The following is a 24,934-nucleotide window of genomic DNA, read 5'->3' as shown; positions in this document are numbered from 1 at the left end:
TGATCACATCAAAACTTAACCCGGTTCCTTAAGGGGAATTCCCCCAAGGGCATCTCTGCAGGTTACCCCAAGTCATCAAATGTTAGGGCAGAAAAATATTAAAATACGCCACTTTTTTCCTTTGTTAAATGATGCACTGTTATTATAGTTTGTCACAGGTCAGGATCCAAAATAGCCTGGGAATTTTTAATTTTTCAGAATCAGAGAAAATTCAGGGAATAAATGGAGAAAATGGTAAGGTGTCCTTTTGTATACCTTGGAAAAAAAAAACTAGACCAAACTACTGAACTAACTCCATTCAAATAAACACCTATCCTTGGCTTGAATGTGATGTCATCATTTTCTAAAATCTAAAACTAAGGAGCCACCAAAGTTTTTATCCTCGTCAGGCATACATGCAAGAGGGGGTAAATTCATATCTGTTTACAACTTTTCAGCTCAGTAGCTTGCTTCGTCTGGAAACCAGCGTATTTTGAATTTCAGAGTTATGACGGTGCGTGACATAAAGCTACGAAGGCGTTTGTCAAAAAATATATACTTATCTCATGATTTTTAGCCCATCGAGAAGTTAAAGTACTAGGAAAAGTGCTTATGTAAATGCTTGTTTGTTTAGTACAGATAATCAGTCGCCTAGATAGACAAAGTAAGTTCCAGATGTTTGCACTATTTTCCGGCCGCCATGTTGGTGTCCCACGGAGGTGCATGGCAGCTCCATACTGGGCTCTGTAAATTTGTGCAAAATGTTTCGATGAATATCTGAAGTTTAGGAAAACGTACAGACTTAAAACTTGGAGAAGTGCCTTCTTTACCAATCTCCTATAACATCACAATTTCTTAACTTTATCCACAGAATGGTTTTGAAATTATTTTTTTATTGCGTGACAGTGCAGGCCAAGAATAGAACAACACAGATTCAACAAGTGACCACCAAACTTACAAAGAACAGACACTACTCAACTTATACCAACAACTACTCACACCCACAGTAGTCACTACGGTATTTCTTGACCTCAACGGAACTCACATGGTGTTCTTCAACCAGCCTCAACACAAACTTCACCAAAAATAAACCAGTTGAATCAGACCATAGCTGATAGATCACTGATTACTACCCTTTTCATTATGACTTGACAGGTTCTCAAAGCATCAGTCCTTTCACACCAGACAAACTACTTCATGAAACCCGTCCACTTTTTTTCTTTGTGGTTGGGCACCTCAGAATGGGACAGAGTGACTTCCTCAATCCCCCTCCAACACTCTTGCCCCCCATTCTCCTACATGTACCTTGTCATGATTCACTATTATTTCCCAGGGTTCCCCCAGTTAAGGATTAGTTTTGAGTTGGTCATTGCATTCCTTGATGTAAACCAAGTTCTGCTTTAAGTTTGAAATACCACAGAGATGTAAATAATTTAAAATGCTTTCATGGGCTCAGTAAGTAAATTAGTTTTTAAGGTGGATAACATTTCATTTGGTTATATTTTATGTTTTACTGTATTTCCTCCTTTAAACCCCTGCTGGACTTCCTGACTTTTGCCCATAAATGTATGTAAGAAGGGGAAGCTCTTTGGGAGAAGGGCTTAATAGTAATGTACTGTACATTTAGCATATCAAAACTGAAATTTGTAGGTTGAAAAGGGGATTTTGAAAGACTTACCTATTAGAATGGAGACTCAACGGGATCAATACTTCCAATTTAAAGTTCTGGTATTGTACAAAATTATCAGATGATCTGTATGTATCGTTGACACCACCAGGAACTTGTCCTTTTTGACCTCAACTGCAAAGGCTTAGAAATTTATGGCTGAAAGAGTGCTGAGCTGATGGTTCACTGCTACATTGTAATAAATTATGATCACCCACCATATGGATCAAAACAGGAAAAAGAAAGAGATTGGGGCTAAGGGATACTGGACTACGCTTACATGTACATGCAGCCCTGATTGGTTTCACATTCTAGACAACACCCTGCCATTTAGATCATTAGAATAAAAAATAGATTGGCATGGGAGTAATTTGGGGGGAGGGGAAAAGCTTACTACCACATGACAATCTCATACATCTGTACATTGTATGCTTTTTTGCCCTCAGAAAAAAAAAAAACCTGCAAAACTTCAATTTCAGTAGTTTAAGGGTTGCAGTTAAACTTTAATACAGGTTGTCCAGAGGGAATTCTATGGATGGGTCTATAAATCTTTGTCACAGAGTGGGGGGTGGGGCAAGCAGCACTGGAGGGTATAATTCTGCTTTTATCCCTAATCAGGGGTACTGAATGTTCAACAAGTAAAAATAAATGGGCAGGTTGGACTCTTAACAGAGGGAGGGGCCCAACTGAGGAAATACAGTAAATTTCCACGAGTGTGGGAACACTTCTGAAAGTAGATGACTTATCATTTCAGTCATTCTTGTTCTACATGTGCATGTTTATTTTAAACTATTTCTGCAGTCCAATTGTAAAGAACAATTTTTTCCAAAAATTTCCTTTCTAGCTAGTGAAAAATGAAACTCGGCATCAGAAGTCAAGGGATTTTGTTTTCAACTTAAAAAGGTCACTCCAAAAAGCTTATTTTTTTGTCCTTGTCTATAGCAAGTAAACATTCACCTTTTTCCTTTCACCAAAGTTTCAGCCTCTGAAGTGCCTGCTATCCTGAAGAAGTTTGTCTTAAAAGAAGTGACTTCTGAGTCCACCATTTTGAAACTGTACTGGGCATCCGGGCCGTGTTTATGTGACTTCATTCCGTCTGACTCGAAATTGGCAGGAAGGAGAAAAACCTGCAACTGACTTGCATTACAAGATCAGCAAAATGTATTTGCACTTCACTATCTTCAATGCTATCATTACGGAGTCTGGAGCATGTTTGGCTCAAAATAATATGGCTTAAGAGCAGCCATAACCTAGAGTGGTAGTTTAAAAGGCTTTTCGGAAACCAACTGGACAAAATCTCTTGGATGGAATGACACAATGAAAATGCAGCCTGGCTGCTGAGTATTGTTCAAAATTTTCTCTAACCATTTCAAAACAACAAACAACAAGAGGTCAAATGAATTTGTATTTACATGCTGCACAAAAACTCTGCTGTTCTGACCACAGTGTCTTGATAAATAAATTAATTGCTAAGAAAGTGAATATAATTTGGCAAATTGATAATAGAGTGACTGCTAAATCGAAGACTCCTTATCAAAACATTTTAAGGACTGACTGATTTTAGTACTGGTTGTTACAGTTGACGACTAGAATGAAATTATTGAGTAACTAATGGCGGAGCTCCGGCGGCCCGAAGGGCCGCCAAGCGGAGCCCCATACCTATATAGGGAAGAAAAAGAAACCCATGAATTGACAGGAGGGAGAGGTCAACTTCGCTTGCGTAGCAGTGCGATTGCGCGCCCGATGATCTTGGCCATTATGACGTCACTCGTGAGCCGGCCAGTGAAGTTTCTATGGCCGCTAAAATAATGACACCAGAAAAGTTTTTCATCCGATGATTGCTCAAAGAATTTGAAAGAAAGCGATCAACAGAGCACAGGAATAAGATAACCTGTTAATATTGTGTCTAAAAATACTTTGGTTTTCAAAACCTAGATGTCAAAAGGCTCAAAAACACGCAAAATTTCGAGATCGCTCAATGCACCGATTCCAGAAAAAACCGGAAGTTGCACCGAAACGAAGCTTAATAGCCCTTGCGGTAAATAAAGCAACATGGCGAACGAAGAAGAAAGGCCGATCTCTCTTCTGATGATATTCCCGGCGTCAGTGTGAGAGAAGAACATTGAAAAATTGACACTCAGCCAATCGAAATTCTGGTTTAAAAGTCGCCGTATAAATCAAAGGGGCAAAATAAAGGAACTTTTAGACGGGTATGTTTTCCATCCTTCGATTGTCTCGATCTCCAATATGCGCAAAACAACCTGCTCTCACCATTTTTATTGCCTAAAAGAACTTTGTTCATGGTCGGTTTAGGAAAAAGAATCTGAATGAAATGAAAATTGTAAAAGTTTACGACCCTGACCCGAAGAATACTTTACTAAAGTTAAAGTAGCTTAAAGAAGTAAAACTGATGAAGCAAGAGCTCGAAAGAACATAGGGAAGTAAATTTAAAAATTGTGCCGGATATCGGGAATATTGCAACAAAATACTTGAACAAATTTCCTACGGCTGATTCATTTTTCACTGACAACTTCAGTCTTCTCAAGTTAGAGAACATCCAATCTCTCTTCATAAATTAACAATCGGTGTTAGAGAATAAAGGAAAATCCTTCAGTTCAAAAGATGCTAATCAGAGTATCAAACAAGACCACGATCTACTCGCCAAGAATGGTATAAGCAAGGGTTCGATAGAGTGACAGCATCATTGCGTTACAGGGTAGGACGCAATCACAAAGCTGATTCATCAGTCAAATCACCAATAAAATTATCAGTGAAGTGTACTACAGTGTAACAAAGACTATCGGTCACATGGCATGAAAGATGGCCTAGAAAACTAGCAACTAGTAATGGACAAGTACACTGAAATAATGCATCAACAGGGATAGACGAAGGTGCAAGTAACAAAATGCTATTTTTGTTGTTCAAGAGAAAAGGGAAATTTTGGGGGCCTCCCCAGGGTCCCCCAGCTAGACACAGGTTACAGACCCAAGTTAGAGCAATCTCCATGAAATAATTTAAGCTAGGAATGTCATTGTTATGGATAGTGAGACCATGAAAGATTGCCTTATAAAATCAATATGCAAAATGTTTGACACTGGTTTAAAAGTAAACAAGAGTCATATGAACTTCAGTTTATGATGTACCATGTACAACAACTACTCTTTGTTGTGGACAGACTTTGGAATTTCCTGGCTATAAATTGGAGGTAACTGCAAATTTTTAATGAGCAAATTGCCTTGGACATAGAATGGTGGAAGGAGATGCTAAAGAATATTGAACAATTTATGATAAATATATTATATATGAATTGGCTTACCTAATGCTTAGAGATGGCCTTACACAATGTGATTATTGCTAAAGCCAGAATAAATAATGTATATCAAAGGTCCAAAAAGTTTGTCCAGCATCTAATATGAGAGAATTCAGCTACTTCTAGTTTTTCTGTGGTAATGAATATTTGAATGAATATTTCAAAATAGTTCAAAACAATTGGAAATCTATAAGATCATACAATGTAGGAAATTCTCAATGAGGTCAAAATTATACACCAGCTCTAACATGTGTCCTTCTATGTTACACCCTGTGCCAGAAAATAGAACATGAAGCCACATAATGCACAATTTCAGTACGGTGGAAATCAACAAATATTTAATTACCACTGATGAACAATATCATGTACTCTGTTTAAAGTCACTACCAAATGACAAATAAACATCAGATAACTTTTTTTTCTGCCAGTTTACAAGCAAATAGCTCACTATCCAGGGTTGATTAACAACTCTACACAACCTTAGTGGAGTTACACCCTCAAATATATGCCATCCATTCATTCATTTGCAGTTCTGGTTCATGGTTGGAAAACGGTCTTCCTTATAAAATTGGTATTAAAATTATAGTCAGTTCTGATTTACTCGGTTGCATAGAAGGGATGAAGATTATAACCTTCCTACTTGCCAGTACAAGCTGTCTATCAAATCTACGACAATAAGGAAAATTCCTACAAGGCCTTAAAATGTGTTGTCAGACTTTAATTCAAAGTAAAGCTCACTTTTGGGTGTCCAGGTCTTGGGTGTCTGACCTTTTATCTCTCTGCAGTCTATTCTGCACCTTATGTTTTCAAATTCAGCCTAAAAAAACTTCAGATAAATAATTAATGGGCTGGCTCCCCAACATTAAGTACAGGAAATTGGCCCATGCAATAATTTATCTGACACTGCTGGTTCTTAAACATTAAACCTAAAAGCCAGATCTTGCTGAAATATTAAGCGAATAAAAAATATTCAAAATTCATCAATGGCTGTATTTAAATCACTAATGTTCTTCCACATTCAACATTGTTTTTGGGAAACGTTTTTTGTTTACCTCAGAGGCATGAAAACTGATTAATTCCTAAGTTGATTGAAGCTGATGGGTATTCATATGCTAGAATCAGATGCATCACATATTTCGCTCTACACAGAGATTCCTCATCAACTTTTGCCCGAGGGAAAGCCGAGGGTACGGCTTCCAGTTTCAAAAAGTGTACTCAGTTTAAAATCACTTGGCAAGAAGTGCTCGGAACAACAAAAATTATTTCCTACGAGGTAAAATAGACATCTCCCCTTTGCATATGTGTTTCCCACTTTTTTCTTCTTTGTTTATCTGGCTAGCTTGTCCGAAGGAAACTCAGTCGTGGAAATGATAAATCAGGTCGGTTTTTGCTTCGATTATTAGAGTTTGCAGCCGCACAACACTTGTGTCCAACCCTTTTCCTTTTCTTTACCACATTTGCTCCAGACAACTAGCTCTAACCTACATACATTCGAATTTTTTCGTTCTTCCCCAGCATTTCGCCCGCCATTTTGAAAGCTCGAGGGCTATTAAGCCTCGCTTGCGTGCAACTTCCGGTTTTTTCTGGAATCGGTGTATTGAAAACGTGATTTAAATGTGAAACTTTGTGCTCGTTTCATGGGCGATATCTGGAAAACCTAACAATGAACAACACGAACGCAAAAATATGATCTTGATATGGTTTAAAACGTTTGAATGGTGATGAAAACGAATCATTTAACATATGCATAAAAATGATCAGTGGGTTTAAACCCTTCATTTTGTAGACGATAACGTAACGCTTATCAATACTCGAATCCCTCGAAATATGAGAAAGTATTTGATGGAAAATGCTCCCTTACAAAGACAATTGAACTATCAAGTCATATGCTGGGTTAGAAATTAAAGTAAATAATGTACCAAGGAATTATTTTTCTGCGCTAAATTATCCGCAAAACTGTCAACGATAACATTTTCTTCAGCGAGGCCAACCAACTGACGCAAGCCGAGCAGACGTGTGGATATTTTAAGTGGTAAAATGATATAAAATCACTGTACGGGAGACCTAGATGAAACGGATGATATTCAGAATAACATGGATGAGACCTCTTGGCAGAAAGGTGCGTTATTTCATGTCAAAATGTTCGTCAAATATGAGATCGGAGCGGATCTGTTTCTTCGGGTGTCCGCATGCAGTGCAAAGCTATTTCTCGTCTCACACCTCTGACAAGAAAGGTATCCTAAACTGGTGCTTTGGGTTCTAATTTTTTTTTTAATATCACAGTGAGTTCAATTAAACTTGTATAGGCTGTAAAAGAAAACTGCGTAGGATGTTATATGGAAAGAACTAAAAAATACAGAATCTGGTTCCAAGCAGCAAGTGAATTAAAGAGGAAAGAAAATACAAACAGGGACATTTCCTATGCTAAGCCATTGGCAATAACAGTTACCTTATCCAGGAGAAACTTGTTAAGCGACAATGACTTGTTGCCAAAACAAAGAGTCCGGTAAGGAAGGTTAAGACAAAGCTGGAAAGATCAATATCAGGTGATCTCTTATTATAACCAAACCCCTTGTTTTCTAATAGTATCTGTCTTGAGAAACTGTAATAGCTTTATTGCCTCTCTTTGAAATGATAATCAGTTATTTTCTTTATACTTTATGCTTTTAATTTTCATCATAAATCTTATGTAAATAAAGATAGCTTTAACAATTATTTTACATTAAGTTTAAACTGACCTACAAAGAAATATTCTAGAGAAAAGTGTCACAGAGGTTGTACTTGTAACCATGAACCCAAAGCCTGATTTCTCCCCAGCGCCATCCATCCCAGGTTCCCTGTTGCTTTTTGTATTGATGAGTTTATTATTGGCTTCAAGAGAATGATAAGCGTACATTTTCAGCAAATAACAAAAAAAAAAAACCAAAAAAACCCACAAGATTGGGTTTTAAATGTTTAATTGACAGTACGATGACAATAAATGGATAGCTTTCCATGGTGATTGCGTGTATTGCCAGAGATGGGGCCTGCTTGAATGGTCTTGCAAAGGTGGTGGAGGATGGTAACCTAAGGTTTAAAAGATTAAATAAGACTCCTCTTAATAATCACCAGTTGAAAATTGGAGTAAATGTTTATATCACCTCCCTTCCCTCTTTGGTCTTTACATCGCCCCTAACTCTTTTCAACAGAAAATGTAAACTAAAAGATAAATTTCCTAATGAGATCTAGCACCAGGAACTCAATATGTATTTATGATTGAAAAAGTAATTCTCATAATTAATTAATCCAACCCCATCCACCTTCTAAGTCCCGTCCAAGCAGATACATGGTGCTAATATCATAATTTATAAAACATCGAATAGCTCATTTCCAGTATCAATGCATTGAATTGAGGTCTTCAGATTCACATAAAGAAATTTTTTCAGCACCCTCACCTGCACAAAGGAAAAATAAAATTTCTGAAGCGTATCAAACAAACTACAACAAACACTCTGCATGAAGCATTTTTGGATCCTTACATAGAGAAAAGTTACAATATTGTTTAGGAATTGAAATAAATCAAACTTCAAATTTTGCTGATCAACTGTGCCAGTTTTGTAAACATAATAAGATCCAGCAATAGGAACTCAAGTTGACCAGAGTTTGGAACTCAAATTTTGTTATATAAGCATACATGATTCCAGCCGACCGTGAGGCCCCTTATTTGGCCTTAGGTAACCAAGAAAGCCCTTGCCCCAGTGACCCTGAACGAGCCATCTTTCACCATTTTGTTGAGAAAGTGAAACACAAGTTACCCTTGGCAACATAACCAGGGTAACCCTGGTAGGCCTGGTAACCTTTTTTCATCAAAATACTATGACTGTCCTACCTGGGACAACTCATCGTATGAAGAAATCAAAATTAACTCACAAAACCTCGCAGTGATCAAATGACTGAAAGGAAGCCAAACAAAGAATGATCGCTGAGTACTGGAATATGAAAAAGGGCTTAAGTAATCCTGGAGGGACAACTTCATTTCACATAAAAACTTGATAAAGTTGCCTCAGAAGGGTCTGATAGGGATGTCTCCAGTACTTAAAGGGATACTCTACACTATATTTCGACTTTTGCTCAAAATGTAGCATATGCACTATAAAAACTTATGAGAGACAGAAAAAGCGGGAGAAATAAATTCTAACTACTGAAAACTGCGCTAGAAAAGCGAAATTTCACTCAATTCGAGGACCGGAAGTGAAACGGACGACTTTTCAGGCACGTGATCAATGACGTAGAAAGGAGAACTCGATCAGCGCCATTGCTTGTTTCACAAAGGTTATAGTTAGCATGGAATCGGGGGATTCGTGTAGTTCTTCTTCTGTTTCTTCTCAAGAACAGTCTACAGAAGACACAACCTGGGAAGACTGTCAAGGAACGCAGCCGTATCTCTTTGAGCCTTACGACAGCGAGGCTAGCTCAGACACGGACTCCCCAAATGAGTCCGATGAAGAAGAATTCGAACGACTGCAAAACACAGACTGGTAAGAGATCAATCTACTTCTTGTGGCGAGTTCTCTTTACAACCCGTAATTTTGTAACTTGATTTTTTAAGCGAATAAATGAGTTCAAGATGACAACAAGGTTATCTTGTCGTGGTCTTTGTGATGGAATTGGTTTACGTGTATTTTCGTGCGCAGATATCCACAATATCGATGTGTGAAATAATTTTCGGCTTGAATGTGTTTTTGCGTTCATATGCATAGGTCATAAGCTCTGAGTCATAAGGTAAAATCTCGATTGGAAATTGTAGGTGTAAGTGTGGAAGTTGCCAGAGACTAAATCGAGTTGTAGAGTGCATTTGTTGTGCCGAAATTGACTGCGTCGCAGCCAAAAACAATGAAGCTGTTGAGGCAGAAGGACTGGCCGAACCTCCCATTTGTATCACACAGCATCCAGGGTTCCACGCCGTTTGTTTGAATCGCTGGGTTCTACAGACGGCATGGTACCAGTACAAGCAACAATATCAAGATTCTTACGAAGGGCCATCTCACAAACAAAATAGACACATAGCCTACAGGCAGTTGGCGAGGTGGTGCTGGGGTCTTTTGGGAAAGGAAGTGCGAGTGGTTCTGCCATCATGTGCTGTGTGTTGCATACGAGCACACTTCCCGCCTCCAGGGCTCGAAGAAGACTTCGTATTTGAAGGATTTCACTTTCCGGACGAGTAATTGTTTTAATACTGTGTAGTATTTCAATTGAGCTTCTAGTTGACCCTACTAGTCTGTTGGGGTTTTCCTTGAGATTATAACTGACGAAATAATCGCATCTAGGGTGATTTGGTAAGATACTTTGAAGAACATATTTACATTGTGAAGGTGGTTAACATTCTAAGATCCTCATTTAATGTTTTATTTTCCATTTCACTTTGTGTCACTGAGTCAGTCTTCTGAGACTGATCGAAGATCCTTGCATTTATAAGATCAGTGGAGTATTACTAACAACAACAGGGACTGCGGAGGGGGAGGGGCTGGCAGGGCTATAGCCCTACCACTTTTATTGCTGGGATTTATTTTCTACGGCTTCAGATGATGTGGATAAAATTTGCATTTTACTACTTGAAAGTAATATTGGCCAGATATTTTAGCCCTACCACTTAAAAATGGTCTCTGCTGTTCGTGAACAACAACAACAGCAATACTCTTTATTTTCTTTCATTTTAGTATATAATTCTAATGAAATTAATTTTGACTTTAGTCTGACTATGGCTAGATGTCACTAATTGCATGGCTGTTTGTTTAACAATTTATTGCAATGTGAACAGTGCATTGATCAAAGTCATCATCATTTACCATCTTTATTCACTTATCACTATTCCTGATACTTTGGCAGTGCTGATCCTAGCAGTATGCAGGACACCTGTCAAATATGAACTCACTTTAATGACCTTGCTGTCCATGAGTTCTCATAGCTCAGTGGATAGAGCGTCCACACAGTCTTCGGGAGGTCATGGGCTTGATTCCTGGCGGGGACTCAGAATTTTTCTTTGTCCCATGCTCGTGTGTTGTTGATCAATTCACCTTTCACATTTCAAAACCTGAGCTTAAGATGCACCATCTTTATTCACTTATCAATATATTGCAATATAGCTTTTAAGGATGAGGACGATCCTGGTGAAGAAAGTCACTTCCTGAATCTTGATTTTAATGCATCGACTGCGGCCTGTTTGTCAGGGCGGCCATAATCCGATGATAGTGATCGGGGAGCATCAGCTCTCTCTAAAACAGAACTTTCAGTGCCTTGGAGAATTCGTACAACACTCTCTTTCAGGTTGGCAACATACCCTACGTGAAAAATGAAAGTAAGTGGGGTCTAACCATGCACATGTAATGTAAATATGTAAATGAAAAAATTGTAAATTCCAGTTTGCTAAATTCTTTCATTCTTTACTCACCATATGTACATTTCACTGAAATCTTCTTTACTGTATGCTCTCCTTTCTTGTACTTTGGGAAAGCAATGTTGAATCGTTCTCTGCCATCTTGCAGTGTTGCCTGCTCCCTGTCACTGTTTTCGTTGAAATGCAGGATTGCAATCTGCAACCTAAAAAGATAGGTATTTTTGCTTTTGTTTTACCTTCCATTCAATAGGACATAAATTCAGAGAGGTTTTTTGGCAACCTGAAAAATGTCACATTTGTAACCAAGGTTAGTGTGCATTATGATGTTATGATATGTTCAAGTCTTCATACCTGCTTGTCATTCCATGGTATGAAAAGGCCACCATTTTTGCAGCAAAGTGGTTGTAGACAGAATGGAAGGCCTCTAGAGAAGATGTAGCATATTGCCCTGAAATTTGCTTTATATCTTTCAAGAGGGACCCCTTTGTCAGCAGCTCTGTGAGATTTTCATAGGGTGGTGTACCTGCAAAAAATAAATGGTTTCACCTATAATGATAAGCATCTAATCCCTCGTTACAACTATCAAAGATCATGATACATACCAAATAACTGTGTTCATGTAAAAGCATACTCCTGAATATGCATGTATATATGGGGGCTATTAATGAGACAGGCTTGTTGATATTGAGACTTGAAGAATTTTAAGGTTTTTTTTAACTACGTACCTGGCTTGAGCCATTTTTTCTTTCTTTCTCTCCCATGTAACCTTCCATGAGCACACTTAAGAAACAATGGATGTTCATGTCCAGAATGCCTGTTCATGAGGTGATTTGTTATGGACAGCCATTTTGCCTCCTTGAGGTCAGGGTCATCATCATCTGTTGACGAGGCACACCAGAACATGTGGTTGACAATGCTCTTCTTCCATTTTTGAACCACAGCACAATCCTTTTTTTTAGCAAGGGCATCAATCTTCTTTCCAGTTCCTAAATAAAATTACAGTTACTAGTGGCTAAAAATTGTATCAGTTGATTTTAATCCAAATTATATTTCTTTCAAATATTCACCTTTTCCAACATGCCAACCATCCAACCTGTGCTTAACTCCAGGCCATCTCTCCCTCATATATTTTCTTATTTGCACATGCCTGTCAGTTATTAAGGTGTTAATGGACAATCCTTCACCAGTTAAGAATGTGAGTGATCTTGCAAGCCCCTCTTTTTCCATAGCACCTGAGTTTTTCACTTCGTTGCTCTAAAGATAAGTATTAATTAAAATGCAGTATTACTTAAAGCACAAAAATACTTCTATGAGCCCATTTTAAATTTAATCCAGTACAAACCTGTATCAATTGAGAATCTAGGATTTTATTTTGCTCAGCATCCATAAGGGAGTAGGTTCCATACTTGGCTGAATGACCAGGGCTGTCACAGCGGCCATCACCTCCCACTATTAATTCCCTCCCTTCAGCTTTGATGTTGTCCAGCAGACTGGACTGTTGCTGTTGGTATGTCCTCTGCACAGCAGTATGTAGATACTTCTTTTGGTGATTCATAAACGTTGACTAACATATCGTTGGCACATTCATATGTTTCAATATCTTCAGCACCTTTGCTGGGCTTCCACCACCAAAGAGGATAGAAGAGGACAGCATGATGTTCCCAACAGGAATGTCTCCAACTGAGGGCTGCGAATCCCAGCTTGTAGTGAACGTGCAGGAATAACATTTCTGCGACACTGTTATTTTCGTACCAATTCTTGATTCGACCATCCGTTCACATTCCGACCGGCAAACTGGGCAGAACCGAAAGAGGTTAAGAAGTGAAGACTCTGCCACTAGGAACAGGTTTTGTTGGTGAGGAGGTGCATTTTGGGGAGACTCCCTGTAAATTAATAGAGTGAATTATTAGTGGGCTTGTTCTCTTGAAATATTCATAGTTTGTTGCTACAGTAGATCACAGTACAATGACTGCATAATGTATAGGGGTTGTGATAGATAGTTCGCTTACTCGTATAAACAATCATCCAAATCGTCAAAACCAGTATCATCATCTGCATCAATGTCTTTGGGGTCAGGGACGTATGAAGGGTCATCATCTTGCTCCATTTCTTCTTCATTGTCTGACAACTCCTCGTCACTCTGGACTGGGGTCGAAGTCGTGAAAAATTCTTTGAGAAGGGTGCATTGAGTTTCTTGACTTTTTTGGGCAATGGACGTTTGACAACCTGCAAAGATATTTCGGCACAGAATTGTTTTTCGCCTGAGTGGATGACCCGTGTTTATGATATACAAGGAAAATTATCGTGGTAGTTTCGTATTTCTGTCACGCATCAGTCGAGAAACCAAACTTGCCTTTAGCGGTGCGGCTGCTTCGAAATTGTACAGAAACGTTTTTCCCTGTATTCCGGGTTTGGGTAGCAACCTCTACAACTGCAGGCAATGTTTCCTCTGCATTTATTGTTAACTCCTCATTATTTTCACCGGAAGTTGACTGCAATTCCTCCCTCTCGTGTTCCACGAGGATCTTAAAATAGCAGAACACAAGTAAGTATTATTCTAATTTTCTGAACGAGTTTCCCTCGCTTTCAATTTAAGCTAAACTATTAAGGCAAGTTATAATTTCGTCCTAAACATACCCTAGCAGCCTCTCGTTTCCTATAAGCTCCTCGTGGCGGCTTCTGCGCGTGTTTTGATGGTCCGGTGAGAGCGTCTTGAGAGATGTTTTTGTCATGTCGTTTTAGTTTCTTCGTCTGCGGAGGACCATTTTTAAAAATCGTAGGAACAGCATTGGGTTTCAAAATATTTTTCATCTTTAAGCCCAGAGATTTCGCTATCACCGTCTGTTCTTCAAAGGATTCCTCAGTGAAGTGAGCGCTACAAAGTCGGCTAGTCATCGGGTTGAAAACATCAGAACGGGTGTTCTTCACGGCATTCGTCCATAGCTTAGCGTAGTGGGCATCTTCAGGCCATTTGTGAAGGCTTACTCCATCTTTGCGAGTGTTAGAACATCCACCAGCTATACAGCGATGTGGCATAATATGTTGCGCTTAAGCCGAAGGAGTGTCACGCACGGGGCTGTGGTCGCGTCGCACTGTTTGGGCTGGTATTAAATTCGCACAGAATGGGCACACAACTCAACTGCTGTATAATAAACTCTATTACACTTTATTGCTTGAATTGACTTCTTGATATGCGAAAGCGAACTTATACACGTGATTTTGGGTACAAAGAATCTTTGACGTGTCCTCAGTCGATAATGACATAGTGCAATTTTAGAGATAGTCGCGCCTACTTACAAATGGCTGTAATGATGTTGAACTAGTCATTTACGAGAAGAATCTTACGCTAAAATTATTCAAAGAGAGAAACAAGGTTTTCTATGGTATTTTAAGCGTAAGGCCTGGACAATGTTTTCGCACAACACGCGACACGACAAGCTTTTTCTTAGCACAGCCGATCTTCCCCAGTGTACATATTATCGAAGAGGTTTTGCGAGTTCTCCTTTCTACGTCACTTCCGGTTTTTGACCTGTGATCCAAAGCTCGAACCGCAAGTCAAGAACGTTCCCCATTTACACAAAAAATACGAAGATTGACCACTTATAGCTGTTCAATACTTCTTATTTGGGTTATAAGCTATCTTTTTTTTAAATGTTGTTCTGAAGTGTAGAGTATCCCTTTAAGACCATATAAATGGGGCCTTATACTCTCTCCTCCACAGAAGCTCCCCATGGGAAGTTGAATATACTCCAAACTACCAGCCTACGGTTTAAGCAGCATGAAAGAGGCCTATGTAAGAAGAGAGAGGGCCTTGTATGTCAAAATGTTTAAAGAAAAGTCTAACAAGACTAGACTGCGGACTTTTTAAGAATGTCATATTCCAATTTTCAGTCATAGAGAGAATGAGCTAACCTTACATCGGCTAATACGAGCTGTATATTTCAGGCTAACCGAAGCACTTAGCTCTCTATAAAAGGAAATGGGATATTTCTTAAAAAGTCTGCAGTCTGCATATTTATTTTATCCTTTGTCTGCATTTTAACCACCGTTATGCAGTAGGCAGGCTTTAAGTCTTATTTAAATAATTAAACCTAAGTTCTTGTTTGTGAAAGTTCTCATTTCCCTCATTGTGGATATTTCTGTTTGCTAGGCCTGTTGCAGAATATGTGCCGAGCACGAGAACGCAGATATTTCATACTCAAGTGGACTGATCATTTTTACTATCGATTCTTCAAAATCATCTTCAATTACAATGTTTTCCTACACATATAAGCTCTTCTGTGACCACGTTACACGTTTCTTTAAGTTATCGATCACGTAAAAAAAGGCAATTTTACAGGGCGAATAGTCAAAATTTTGCCCCACATATTTCCATCGGAGAGCGATGACTGTAACACTTTAAATACATTTTATGCAAGATTTTTCAGTTATAATTAAAATCTACTTACCTCTCAAGAAAGAAAAATGATAATTACTCCTTGAGACCCAAATACAACACCATTTGAAGCTGGAATGATAGGAGAAATCCGCCTCAAAAAGTTGCATCAACTACAGGTGACGCCGCCATTTTCGAAAATTTTGTGCATTTGCCCGCTTCTTTCGCCGCGACCTCATCATGGCCATGATCATAGGGTCAGCCAAATCTGACGTGTTCACCTCTCCCTCCAGGTTGCCAACCCACTGAAGAAACCACTCAACGGCCTACAGACACCCGGTCGAGCATATACATGTAATCACACAGAGCTTCATAAAAAGTAGAAAGTTTTTTTGCGAGTTTTGGAAATCACATCAACAGCATTACTTTGTAATGTTTTCTCTAAGTGTCGTTGCCCGAATCATGACCGTTTTTCCCGAAAAATTACGTAACTTTCCGTAGCTGGCTGCAGCCCCCTCGTTCCCCCCCCCCCCCCTCCCCCACCCCAGCTCGTACACCTATGAGCTCTTGCTAACTTTGCATCGTCTGGTTCCTATCTTGACCAGTTAGAATAATATGTATTCATACCCCGATTATGATAGTCACGACATTCAGACAATTAAAAAGCGAGGATTGATCGCAAACTCAATCGTTTCCTGTAAGAATGGGAAAGTTTTTGGTTCTGTGAACTGATATTATTGCCATGAGAAGGCGACAGAAGGAAATCAGTGAAATCCTGCAAAGTATATTATGAAATGATCACTCACAAATAATAAATGTGAAAAATTGCGACAGATCTATTGCAAAAGCCATGCTTCTTTACTTGTCCTATTTCTCTTCAGAAAAGTCAGTCAGTTTCTATGATAGGAAGGCGAGGAATGTAAATTGTATTCATTTAGCGCATGGCTAGTGGAGGGATAATTTTGAAGCCCGACAAGCTTTAAAAGATCAAACAAAGATGTCAAGATTTATGTTGGAAGGTCCACGACTCTAACTATTCTTTCGTTTTACCATCATACACTATGCATAAGTCACATAACCGAACCCGTTCAGTTGAGTTACATAGTCTATGAAACAGAAATAATTACGGACATGGAGGTCTCCTGATGGTGGTATTGTGAATCAGATCGACCACCTGGCATTTAGCAAGAGATGGAGGAGCTCACTGCAGGACGTTCGCGCGATGCGTGGAGCAGACGTTGGGTCAGACCACCACCTATTGATGGCAAAAGTCAGGCTAAGGATTGCCAAAGTGAGAAAGGGGGATAGTGGCCGAGTGCGTTTTGAGGTCAGCAAGCTGAAAGATCTGGAGGTTAGGAACGCATTCAAGCTAGCACTGCATAACAGATTTGAGGGTCTGCAGCAGTTGATGGAGGAGGAGGAACTGTCAGTGGATGATGAATGGAGGCAGATTGAACAAGGTTATGTGGAGACCTGCGAGCAGGTGCTGGGTAGGGCAAAGGCAAACAGGAAGGAGTGGATCAGCAAGGAGACTTGGGAGTTAATCGAGCAGCGAAAGGTGGCAAAAAACACCATAAACATGGCCAGAACAAGAAACCAGAAGAGAGAGGCAAGTAAAAGATATCAAGAGTTAAATAGGGAGGTGAAGAGGAGGTGTAGGAGAGACAAGAGGGCGTATGTGGAAGCAGAAGCTGAGAGAGCTGAGGAGGCTGGAAAGAGAGGTGATGCAAGGACTTTGTACGAGATCACTAGAAAGCTAAGTGGGAGGATCCAGAATACTTGTAAGCCAGTGAGAAATGAGGCAGGCGTGTTGCTCAGGACCGCAGAGGAGGAGATGCACCGGTGGAGGGAGCACTTTCAAACAGTGCTTAACCATGAGGAGCCGATCAACCCGCCAGAGGTGGAGCCAAATGACGAGCTTAACATCAGGACAGGTCACGTTACACGTATTGAAATCAAGAATGCTATAAAGAAGTTAAAAAACGGGAAGGCTGCAGGATGTGACAATATTCCACCAGAGGCAATTAAGGCGGGAGGGGACACATCAGAGGAGGTTCTCCTGGGCCTCTGCAACAGGATATGGAATGAGGAGAAGATACCAGAGGAGTGGAGAAAAGGTCTGCTAATCAAGCTGCCCAAGAAAGGTGATTTGAGCTACTGTAAAAACTGGCGTGGCATTATGTTGCTGAACATGGCAAGTAAGGTGTTTTGCAGAGTGATCCTGGAGCGCATCAAGATTGCGTTGGACGAAAAGCTGAGAGAGGAACAGGCGGGCTTTCGAGCAGGTCGAAGCTGCACGGATCAAATAGTAACACTGCGGATTATTATAGAACAGAGTATCGAGTGGCAGTCCTCCTTGTACATCAACTTTATCGATTTTGAGAAGGCCTTCGATAGTATCAGTAGAGATGTTTTGTGGAGGTTGTTGCGGCACTACGGGTTGCCTGACAAGATAGTCACCATCATCAGAGTTCTCTATGAGGGTTTCTCCGCACAGGTGGTACACAATGGACAGAAGACTCAACCATTGGATATGAGGACCGGGGTAAGACAAGGCTGCCTGCTATCTCCCTTGCTGTTTCTGGTCGCCCTGGATTGGGTGACGAGGACAGCCTTTGACAGGAAAAGAGGTATTCAGTGGACCTTTACGACATCATTAGAAGATCTTGACTTTGCCGATGATCTGGCCCTACTGTCGCACAGAATACAGGATATGAGGGATAAGACACGAGCCTTGGAGGTACAAAGTGCGAAGGTAGGCCTGAAGATCAATGCCACCAAGACAAAGCTGATGCGTATTGGTACCAAACGTGGTGATGTTGTGTCGGTAGCTGGGAAGCGGGTTGAGGAAGTGGATGAGTTCACATACCTTGGGAGCATTGTAAGCAAGAAGGGAGGCACTGACGAGGACATTCAGGCACGAATTGGAAAGGCAAGACAGGCATTTGCGATGCTGAGACCAATATGGCGATCCACGGCACTAACAACCAAGACCAAGCTGAGAGTCTTTGGGACAAATGTGAAGGCGGTGCTCTTGTATGGTTCTGAAGCTTGGAGGCTGACCAAGGGATTGGAGCAGAAGTTGCAAGTGTTTATCAATAAGAGACTGAGGAACATCTTGCGGATTTGGTGGCCTAGAAAAATCAGCAACAAGGACCTTTGGAGTCAAACAGGGCAACGACCGATAGAGGAAGAGATAAGACAGAGAGCTTGGGGCTGGATCGGCCACACACTGAGGAAACCAGATGGACACGTAGTCAAGAGGGCACTAGAGTGGAACCCACAGGGGAAGCGAAAGAGAGGGAGACCCCAAAACAGCTGGAGGCGCACGAGAATGGCAGAGTTGGCGGCGAAGCATGTTACGTGGAATGAGGCAAAAGGCACTGCACAAAATAGGGTTAGGTGGCGCGCGCTAGTTGAGGACCTATGTTCCACTTAGGAACGAAGACGATTAAGTAAGTAAGTAAGTGTTTTATGCATGGTTAAGGCCAAAATGAGGACAAAAACATACGGCGAAGAACTTTGTCGGGCTTCATAATCATTCCAATCTATTAACTATGGTCAACAACGCAATATCCTTTGAAAGGCATTGGACTGCACTGTCAGTATTTAACAATAAAACGGAGATAGCAAAAGCTGTTACATACTTTACAAGAAGTGATTTAATTCGATTGTTTCGCACAACATTTGAAACTTTTTCAATTCTAATTTGCACTTGCTTTTGTTTTTCAGATTCTATCACTTTTGATTCAATTTCGTCCTAGGATCGAGAGACTGAACACGGTAAGGCTATAAACTGTAAGCTGTTGGTGACTGATACCGTGTCATCCACATATAAGATGTATATGTAAGCGATGTATAATACCTATAATTTACACTGGAAGGAATTTGCATCAATAAATATCGCATAACAGTTTTTTGTTTTGTTTTTGTTTTGTTTGTTTTTCAGTTTTTGAGCGTAATCTAGAAGTCACGCGAATGATAAAGTCACATAATTGATTGACTGCAAGAACCGTTGGTAGAAAAATCAATCTGCTTTACTTTTCTCTGTTTATTATTATGACAGGTAAATCTCCCGTTATCGACGGTTTTTGTTTTCATTCTGGCGACTCAGTAAAAGTAGTGAGTGCAAATCAGTGTTAGTTATTCATAATTAGCTAAATTTATCTCACAAACTGTTAACAGTCGCTTTAATTTTTCAACGGAAGGAAAGAACCCTGGAAAATTTTGCAAATTTGATGATCGAAGAAAACAGAGAACACCATCATTTGAGCAGAATAGGGCAAAACTGGAATAGGTCACACATCAGACATATAATTTGACATATATTGGACCAATTAACCTTTAAATGCGGCTATGTTCAGAGTATAGCTCTTTTACTGATCTCATTCAATCTGCTTGGACACTTTAAAATAGATTCATGAGTACATCAGAGAAAGCTAAGTAGTTTTTGTTGCTGCGTTTGCTACTGATGATGTTTAAATTTTGATATTGGCCTTGATTTGGTTTTTATTGTTGGTTTGCGTTTGTTGGGGTATCTATTTACTTTAACAATAGTAATGTTTCTTCTTTGTCCCTTTTGGAATGGGTGTAGTGTTACAATCTAATTACCCTTTACTTCCCTAAATTACTTCCCTAAACTTGGTGAGCATCTTGTATGTATGGTTAGAGCACTCATTCCCATCAGTCTGGTCTCAATTTAATTTAGATAGGAAACCAGGCTCCATATGTGGTTAAGTTTCTTGTCTCGTCCTTGCTCAAGTAATGCGACTTCAAAACAAAACCTCTGACTGCCAAATTGAACTCTAAACAACAACAAGAAGCTATTTCTCAGGAAGAAATAGTGTTTTGTTTCCGCAAAGACATTCATTCAAAGTCTGAGAAAGGCTGGGGTTTTGATATCTTGTGCATGAAAGTCCTGGGGTAAGGGGGATATGTGCTAATGTGTTTTTCGTCCAGGTGAGGTTTGGTACTGAACCTATTGTAAAAGAGAAAGGCCTAATTAATTTAAGTTGTCTATACCTGTATCAGTTATTACAGTCAACGCGCTTCGAAATATTTTTACTTGTGATACTTCACTTTGACTCTGCCCTAGGGGAGGGGGGTTGCTCCCTTATATCTGCTATATAGGTATATCCAGCGTCAGACACAACAGGGACATGCTTTTTTAAAGACATTTTAGTCAGAAGTAGAGCATCGATTTTGGCCATTTTGGTCTCAAACTGGGTATGGTTTTTGCACTCTAGTCTTGAATTAGGTATGTTTTTTAGAAGAAGCTACTTTTTTCATCATTATCGATAAGACCAGCAATTAAAGCCATTCACAATAACTTTAACATCATTCTGAACTAGAGAACTACGGCAGGTCTGAACCAGGGTATTAATTTAACGTCAGGCCATAAAAAGGTTAGAAAAATCGCCCACCGTTGGTCTTAAGAGTCCCTGTCCATAAAAATGAAAAATAACTCGGCAAGGGTCGAAAATTCGATTTCGCTCATATTTTTATGGTAGATAGGCTAGGGCATGACAAAAACTACTGGATAGTTCTTTTGGCAAAATATCCTTTTATTTCAAAGAAATATGCAAATTACCACATTCCGTTAAAATCGTCATTTGACGCACCATTTTATTAAACAAGTTTGAGAGCCTTGCATGCAAAACCGCATCATTCTTCCGTCTTTAAAACACTCAAATATTTTTGTGCAATGTTTAAATGTGTACTGGGTTGATTTTAGGGAACGCTACGTTGTCTTTTTGGGTGCACAATAATTAAATTTCGAAGACATGTATTTCATTCACTTAAAAGTACTTCGTGAATATAATTAATTTTCACCATGTGCGAAACCTTCAAATGAACCAAGCTTCTGGTGGTTGAATCGCAGAAGGATTATCTACAGATTCCTGTAAAAATTTCTTGGGCAAATGATTGTGAGCGACGCGAGAGCTTTTCAAAGTACGTCAAAAATGCAAATATTTGACCATCCGTCGTCAAATTTCAATTTACGAGTTAGACGTATATTTTAGCATGCGCCACATGACTTGACCTATGTTAAGCTGAAATAGACACAGAGCTGATAATTTCGAAATGTTCTAACCTTATTTGATGTAAAAGGCAGGTCCAAAGCCGATTTGACGTGTTTCTAGTCGATCTCTCACCATTCGTCGCACGTAAAGCAGATGTTTGCTTTTGTTTACACAAGGTTAACGTCCAATGTACATCGCCTACTGTCGACCTATTATTGGTCGAATACTATGAATCTGTGACCATCTTTCTGCGCATATGAACATCACTGCATCTAGGTCTAAAACGGCTGAGTCATTTGTAGATAGTTGCTTGCCTTGCGCTGCGCCAAAATATTGCGTTTGATCGATTGCTGACCATTGCTGATAAGCGTGTCGGCGCAGCACAGTCTTACAGCCGTTATTGTTCGTCACGCAATGCTGTCACGGCATATGCTGCACGTTTTGATCTATTTTGTATAGAGTACTCTCAGAATAAGTGAAACAATTTAATCATTGTTCATCTGTTTTTTCATATATATAATAATATATGTGTATATTTATATAATCATATTCTATAGTGTACGTGGCCTCGGTCCAAATCACGTTTGTTGCACGTTCTGATGTTTCAGACAACAGCTGATAAAGCTAGTACCTGTACTCACTAGAATTTTAAGAAAATCGCCATAAAAAAAATTATAGATTAATGAAGCAAGAACTAGCTGAAATAAAAATAGGAAATCACAACGTGTCTAATTCGTGAGAAAAACAGACCAAATTTAATTAGTAATTACGTGAGTAAATAGCCCTGGCCATGCCATTTTATTTGGCGTACTTTGTTTGCTTAGTGGCGAGGCATTGGTATGTAACAGAAAATAGAGGACTGTTTTCAATACAGTCCAAAATGATCGTCAGTGAAATATTGTAAATAAAACACCTATTGACCAGTTACCTCCGCGGCCATCATTTGGTCATTCCGACCAGGGTTTCATTATTGTCTTTAATACTATTAAGCGGCCACCCAAAATTTAAGAACTTTGTTTTGGAAAGGGCGATGGCAGATAAGAGTCTGAAATTGAAGGGGCACGACGAGTGATAATTCAAACACACGTCTATCATGATTGTATTGAATTGACTCCATGTTCACCAAGAAATTTATAGCCCGATAGTGCAAAATTAAATATCCAAGGTACACCAACCTCTATTTAAGCGGCTAGCCCCATTAAGCGGTCGCCACCCATTTCCCCGAAGGTAGCTCACTGTATTACATGTAAACCAAAAATAATCGCATAGCGCGAAAGGACCTAGGTATGAGTTTAACGTTACAGTATTACGCAGGGGCATGGTAGGTAGCGGTGGTCGAGTAAAAGATAACAACAGGGGCAATGGTAAATTATTCATTCTTTTCATTTCTTAACTTAATCTCTTCCTACTCAACACGATTGTGTGCTCCCAGTGATTCCAAGCCTTACGGAGCCTTACGTATTAGGATAGAAATTGTCCCACCCCTCCCTAAAATGAGATGACAGAATTGCGTGACGAACAAGGAACCGCTGCAAGCAAGGATTCAAGCCATCAAACCATGATGATCAAACGTAATATTTTGGTGTAGTGCAAAGCAAGCAACTATCTACGAATGACTTAGCCGTTTTTGACTTAGATGCAGTGGTGATCATATGTGTCGAACGAGGGTCACAGATTCATCGTATTCGACCGTTAAATAAGTTGACAGTTGGCGTATTTGTACATCGGACGTTATGTAAACAAAAGCAAACTTCCGCTTTTTGTGCGACGAATGGTGAGAGAAACACGTCAAATCAGCTTTGGACCTGCCTTTTACATCAAATAAGGTTAGAACATTTCGAAATTATCAGCTCTGTGTCTGTTTCAGCTTAACATAGGTCAAGTCATGTGGCGCATGCTAAAATATACGTCTAACTCGTAAATTGAAATTTGACGACGGATGGTCAAATATTTGCATTTTTGACGTACTTCGAAAAGCTCTCGCGTCGCTCACAATCATTTGCCCAAAGAAATTTTTACAGGAATCTGTAGACCATCCTTCTGCGATTCAACCACCAGAAGCTTGGTTCATTTGAAGGTTTCGCACATGGTGAAAATTAATTATATTCACGAAGTACTTTTAAGTGAATGAAATACATGTCTTCGAAATTTAATTATTGTGCACCCAAAAAGACAACGTAGCGTTCCCTAAAATCAACCCAGTACACATTTAAACATTGCACAAAAATATTTGAGTGTTTTAAAGACGGAAGAATGATGTGGTTTTGCATGCGAGGCTCTCAAACTTGTTTAATAAAATGGTGCGTCAAATGACGATTTTAACGGAATGTGGTAATTTGCATATTTCTTTGAAATAAAAGGATATTTTGCCAAAAAAACTATCCAGTAGTTTTTGTCATGCCCTAGCCTATCTACCATAAGAATATGAGCGAAATCGAATTTTAGACCCTTGCCGCGAAATTAAGAATTCGTCTGATTTTTACAGGCAGGCACTCCTAAATAGGATAAGTGCTTTGGGGAGCGGGCCGCACAGCCCCGCCACATTTCTCAGAAATTCAAAGTATTGTGTGTGAGGCTAAATAAAGCTAAGAGGCAAAAGCATTTGACGCATAATTTTCCATTTCTGTGTTGGGCAGTCCTTGATTCGAATGGATGCGGCACCCTACGTTTCGTTGTCAGTGACGCAGTATATGTTTCTTTTCAAAAAGGACGCCCGACGACAGTTGTGGAATTATTTCTCCACTTTCGCTTGAATATTATGAAGCTAAAATACAAATGCTATCAGTGTTTTCATGGAAACCAGCTCTTGAAATGCCGTGGTATGTCGAAATGCAAATTTTCTTATTTTTAAAAGCGCGCTCTAAGAAGTAAAGCTACTGGAATTGTGGCGGAAAATTCGATAAAATTCAACTAAATCAGGAAAATGTCGACAGCTACGATATGAAGAAAACCTCATAAAAAAGCCATAGTGTGCCTATTTTGCGAAATACCAACGTTAATTAAATTACAATATGATGAATTAGTTACCTTCCACAATATATCGTATCTGTAGCATCGTCCAAACGCACCAAGTGCGTGTTCTTTTCCTGCAAACAGCTACAGAAAATGGGCGGGATTGTTATTCCTGACAAGTGTTCTGATTGACCAAAATTATGTCGCCGTAGTTGTGATCTTAATCCCGTTTAAATCAAGCACGGAAACAGATGTC

The 24,934-nt window shown here is 39.6% G+C and overlaps 2 protein-coding genes across 2 annotated transcripts; one reads left to right on the top strand and one right to left on the bottom strand.

Annotated features, from left to right (window-relative positions):
- The first annotated feature begins 8,485 nt into the window (after positions 1–8,485).
- Positions 8,486–10,617, top strand: LOC145482048 (P2X purinoceptor 7-like). Its single transcript, XM_081460630.1, has 2 exons — positions 8,486–9,472; positions 9,742–10,617. Exons 1-2 carry the CDS (start codon positions 9,279–9,281, stop codon positions 10,157–10,159), a joined length of 612 nt encoding a protein of 203 aa, XP_081316756.1. The 5' UTR covers positions 8,486–9,278; the 3' UTR covers positions 10,160–10,617.
- A 100-nt stretch (positions 10,618–10,717) lies between these two features.
- On the bottom strand, positions 10,718–14,533 carry LOC145482109 (uncharacterized). Its single transcript, XM_081460713.1, has 3 exons — positions 12,054–14,533; positions 11,680–11,851; positions 10,718–11,531 (listed from the first exon to the last, which is right to left on the bottom strand). Exons 1-3 carry the CDS (start codon positions 12,229–12,231, stop codon positions 11,375–11,377), a joined length of 507 nt encoding a protein of 168 aa, XP_081316839.1. The 5' UTR covers positions 12,232–14,533; the 3' UTR covers positions 10,718–11,374.
- Positions 14,534–24,934: the final 10,401 nt, after the last annotated feature.

The sequence above is a fragment of the Orbicella franksi genome, chromosome 1, assembly GCF_964199315.1.
Source record: "Orbicella franksi chromosome 1, jaOrbFran1.1, whole genome shotgun sequence".
Taxonomy (NCBI): domain Eukaryota; kingdom Metazoa; phylum Cnidaria; class Anthozoa; order Scleractinia; family Merulinidae; genus Orbicella; species Orbicella franksi.
Note: the sequence above shows the minus strand (reverse complement) of the source record. Positions and strands in the feature narration are given on the sequence as shown.

What these genes read in the sequence shown, in the direction of transcription:
- LOC145482048 (XM_081460630.1), top strand. Translation starts at nt 9,279, where the DNA reads ATGGAATCGGGGGATTCGTGTAGTTCTTCTTCTGTTTCTTCTCAAGAA. An exon ending in CGACTGCAAAACACAGACTG is followed by an intron (nt 9,473 to 9,741) that starts GTAAGAGATCAA and finishes TGGAAATTGTAG; the next exon opens with GTGTAAGTGTGGAAGTTGCC.
- LOC145482109 (XM_081460713.1), bottom strand. Translation starts at nt 12,231, where the DNA reads ATGTTCTGGTGTGCCTCGTCAACAGATGATGATGACCCTGACCTCAAG. An exon ending in GAAAAAATGGCTCAAGCCAG is followed by an intron (nt 11,852 to 12,053) that starts GTACGTAGTTAA and finishes TATTTTTTGCAG; the next exon opens with GTACACCACCCTATGAAAAT. An exon ending in TACCATGGAATGACAAGCAG is followed by an intron (nt 11,532 to 11,679) that starts GTATGAAGACTT and finishes CTATCTTTTTAG; the next exon opens with GTTGCAGATTGCAATCCTGC.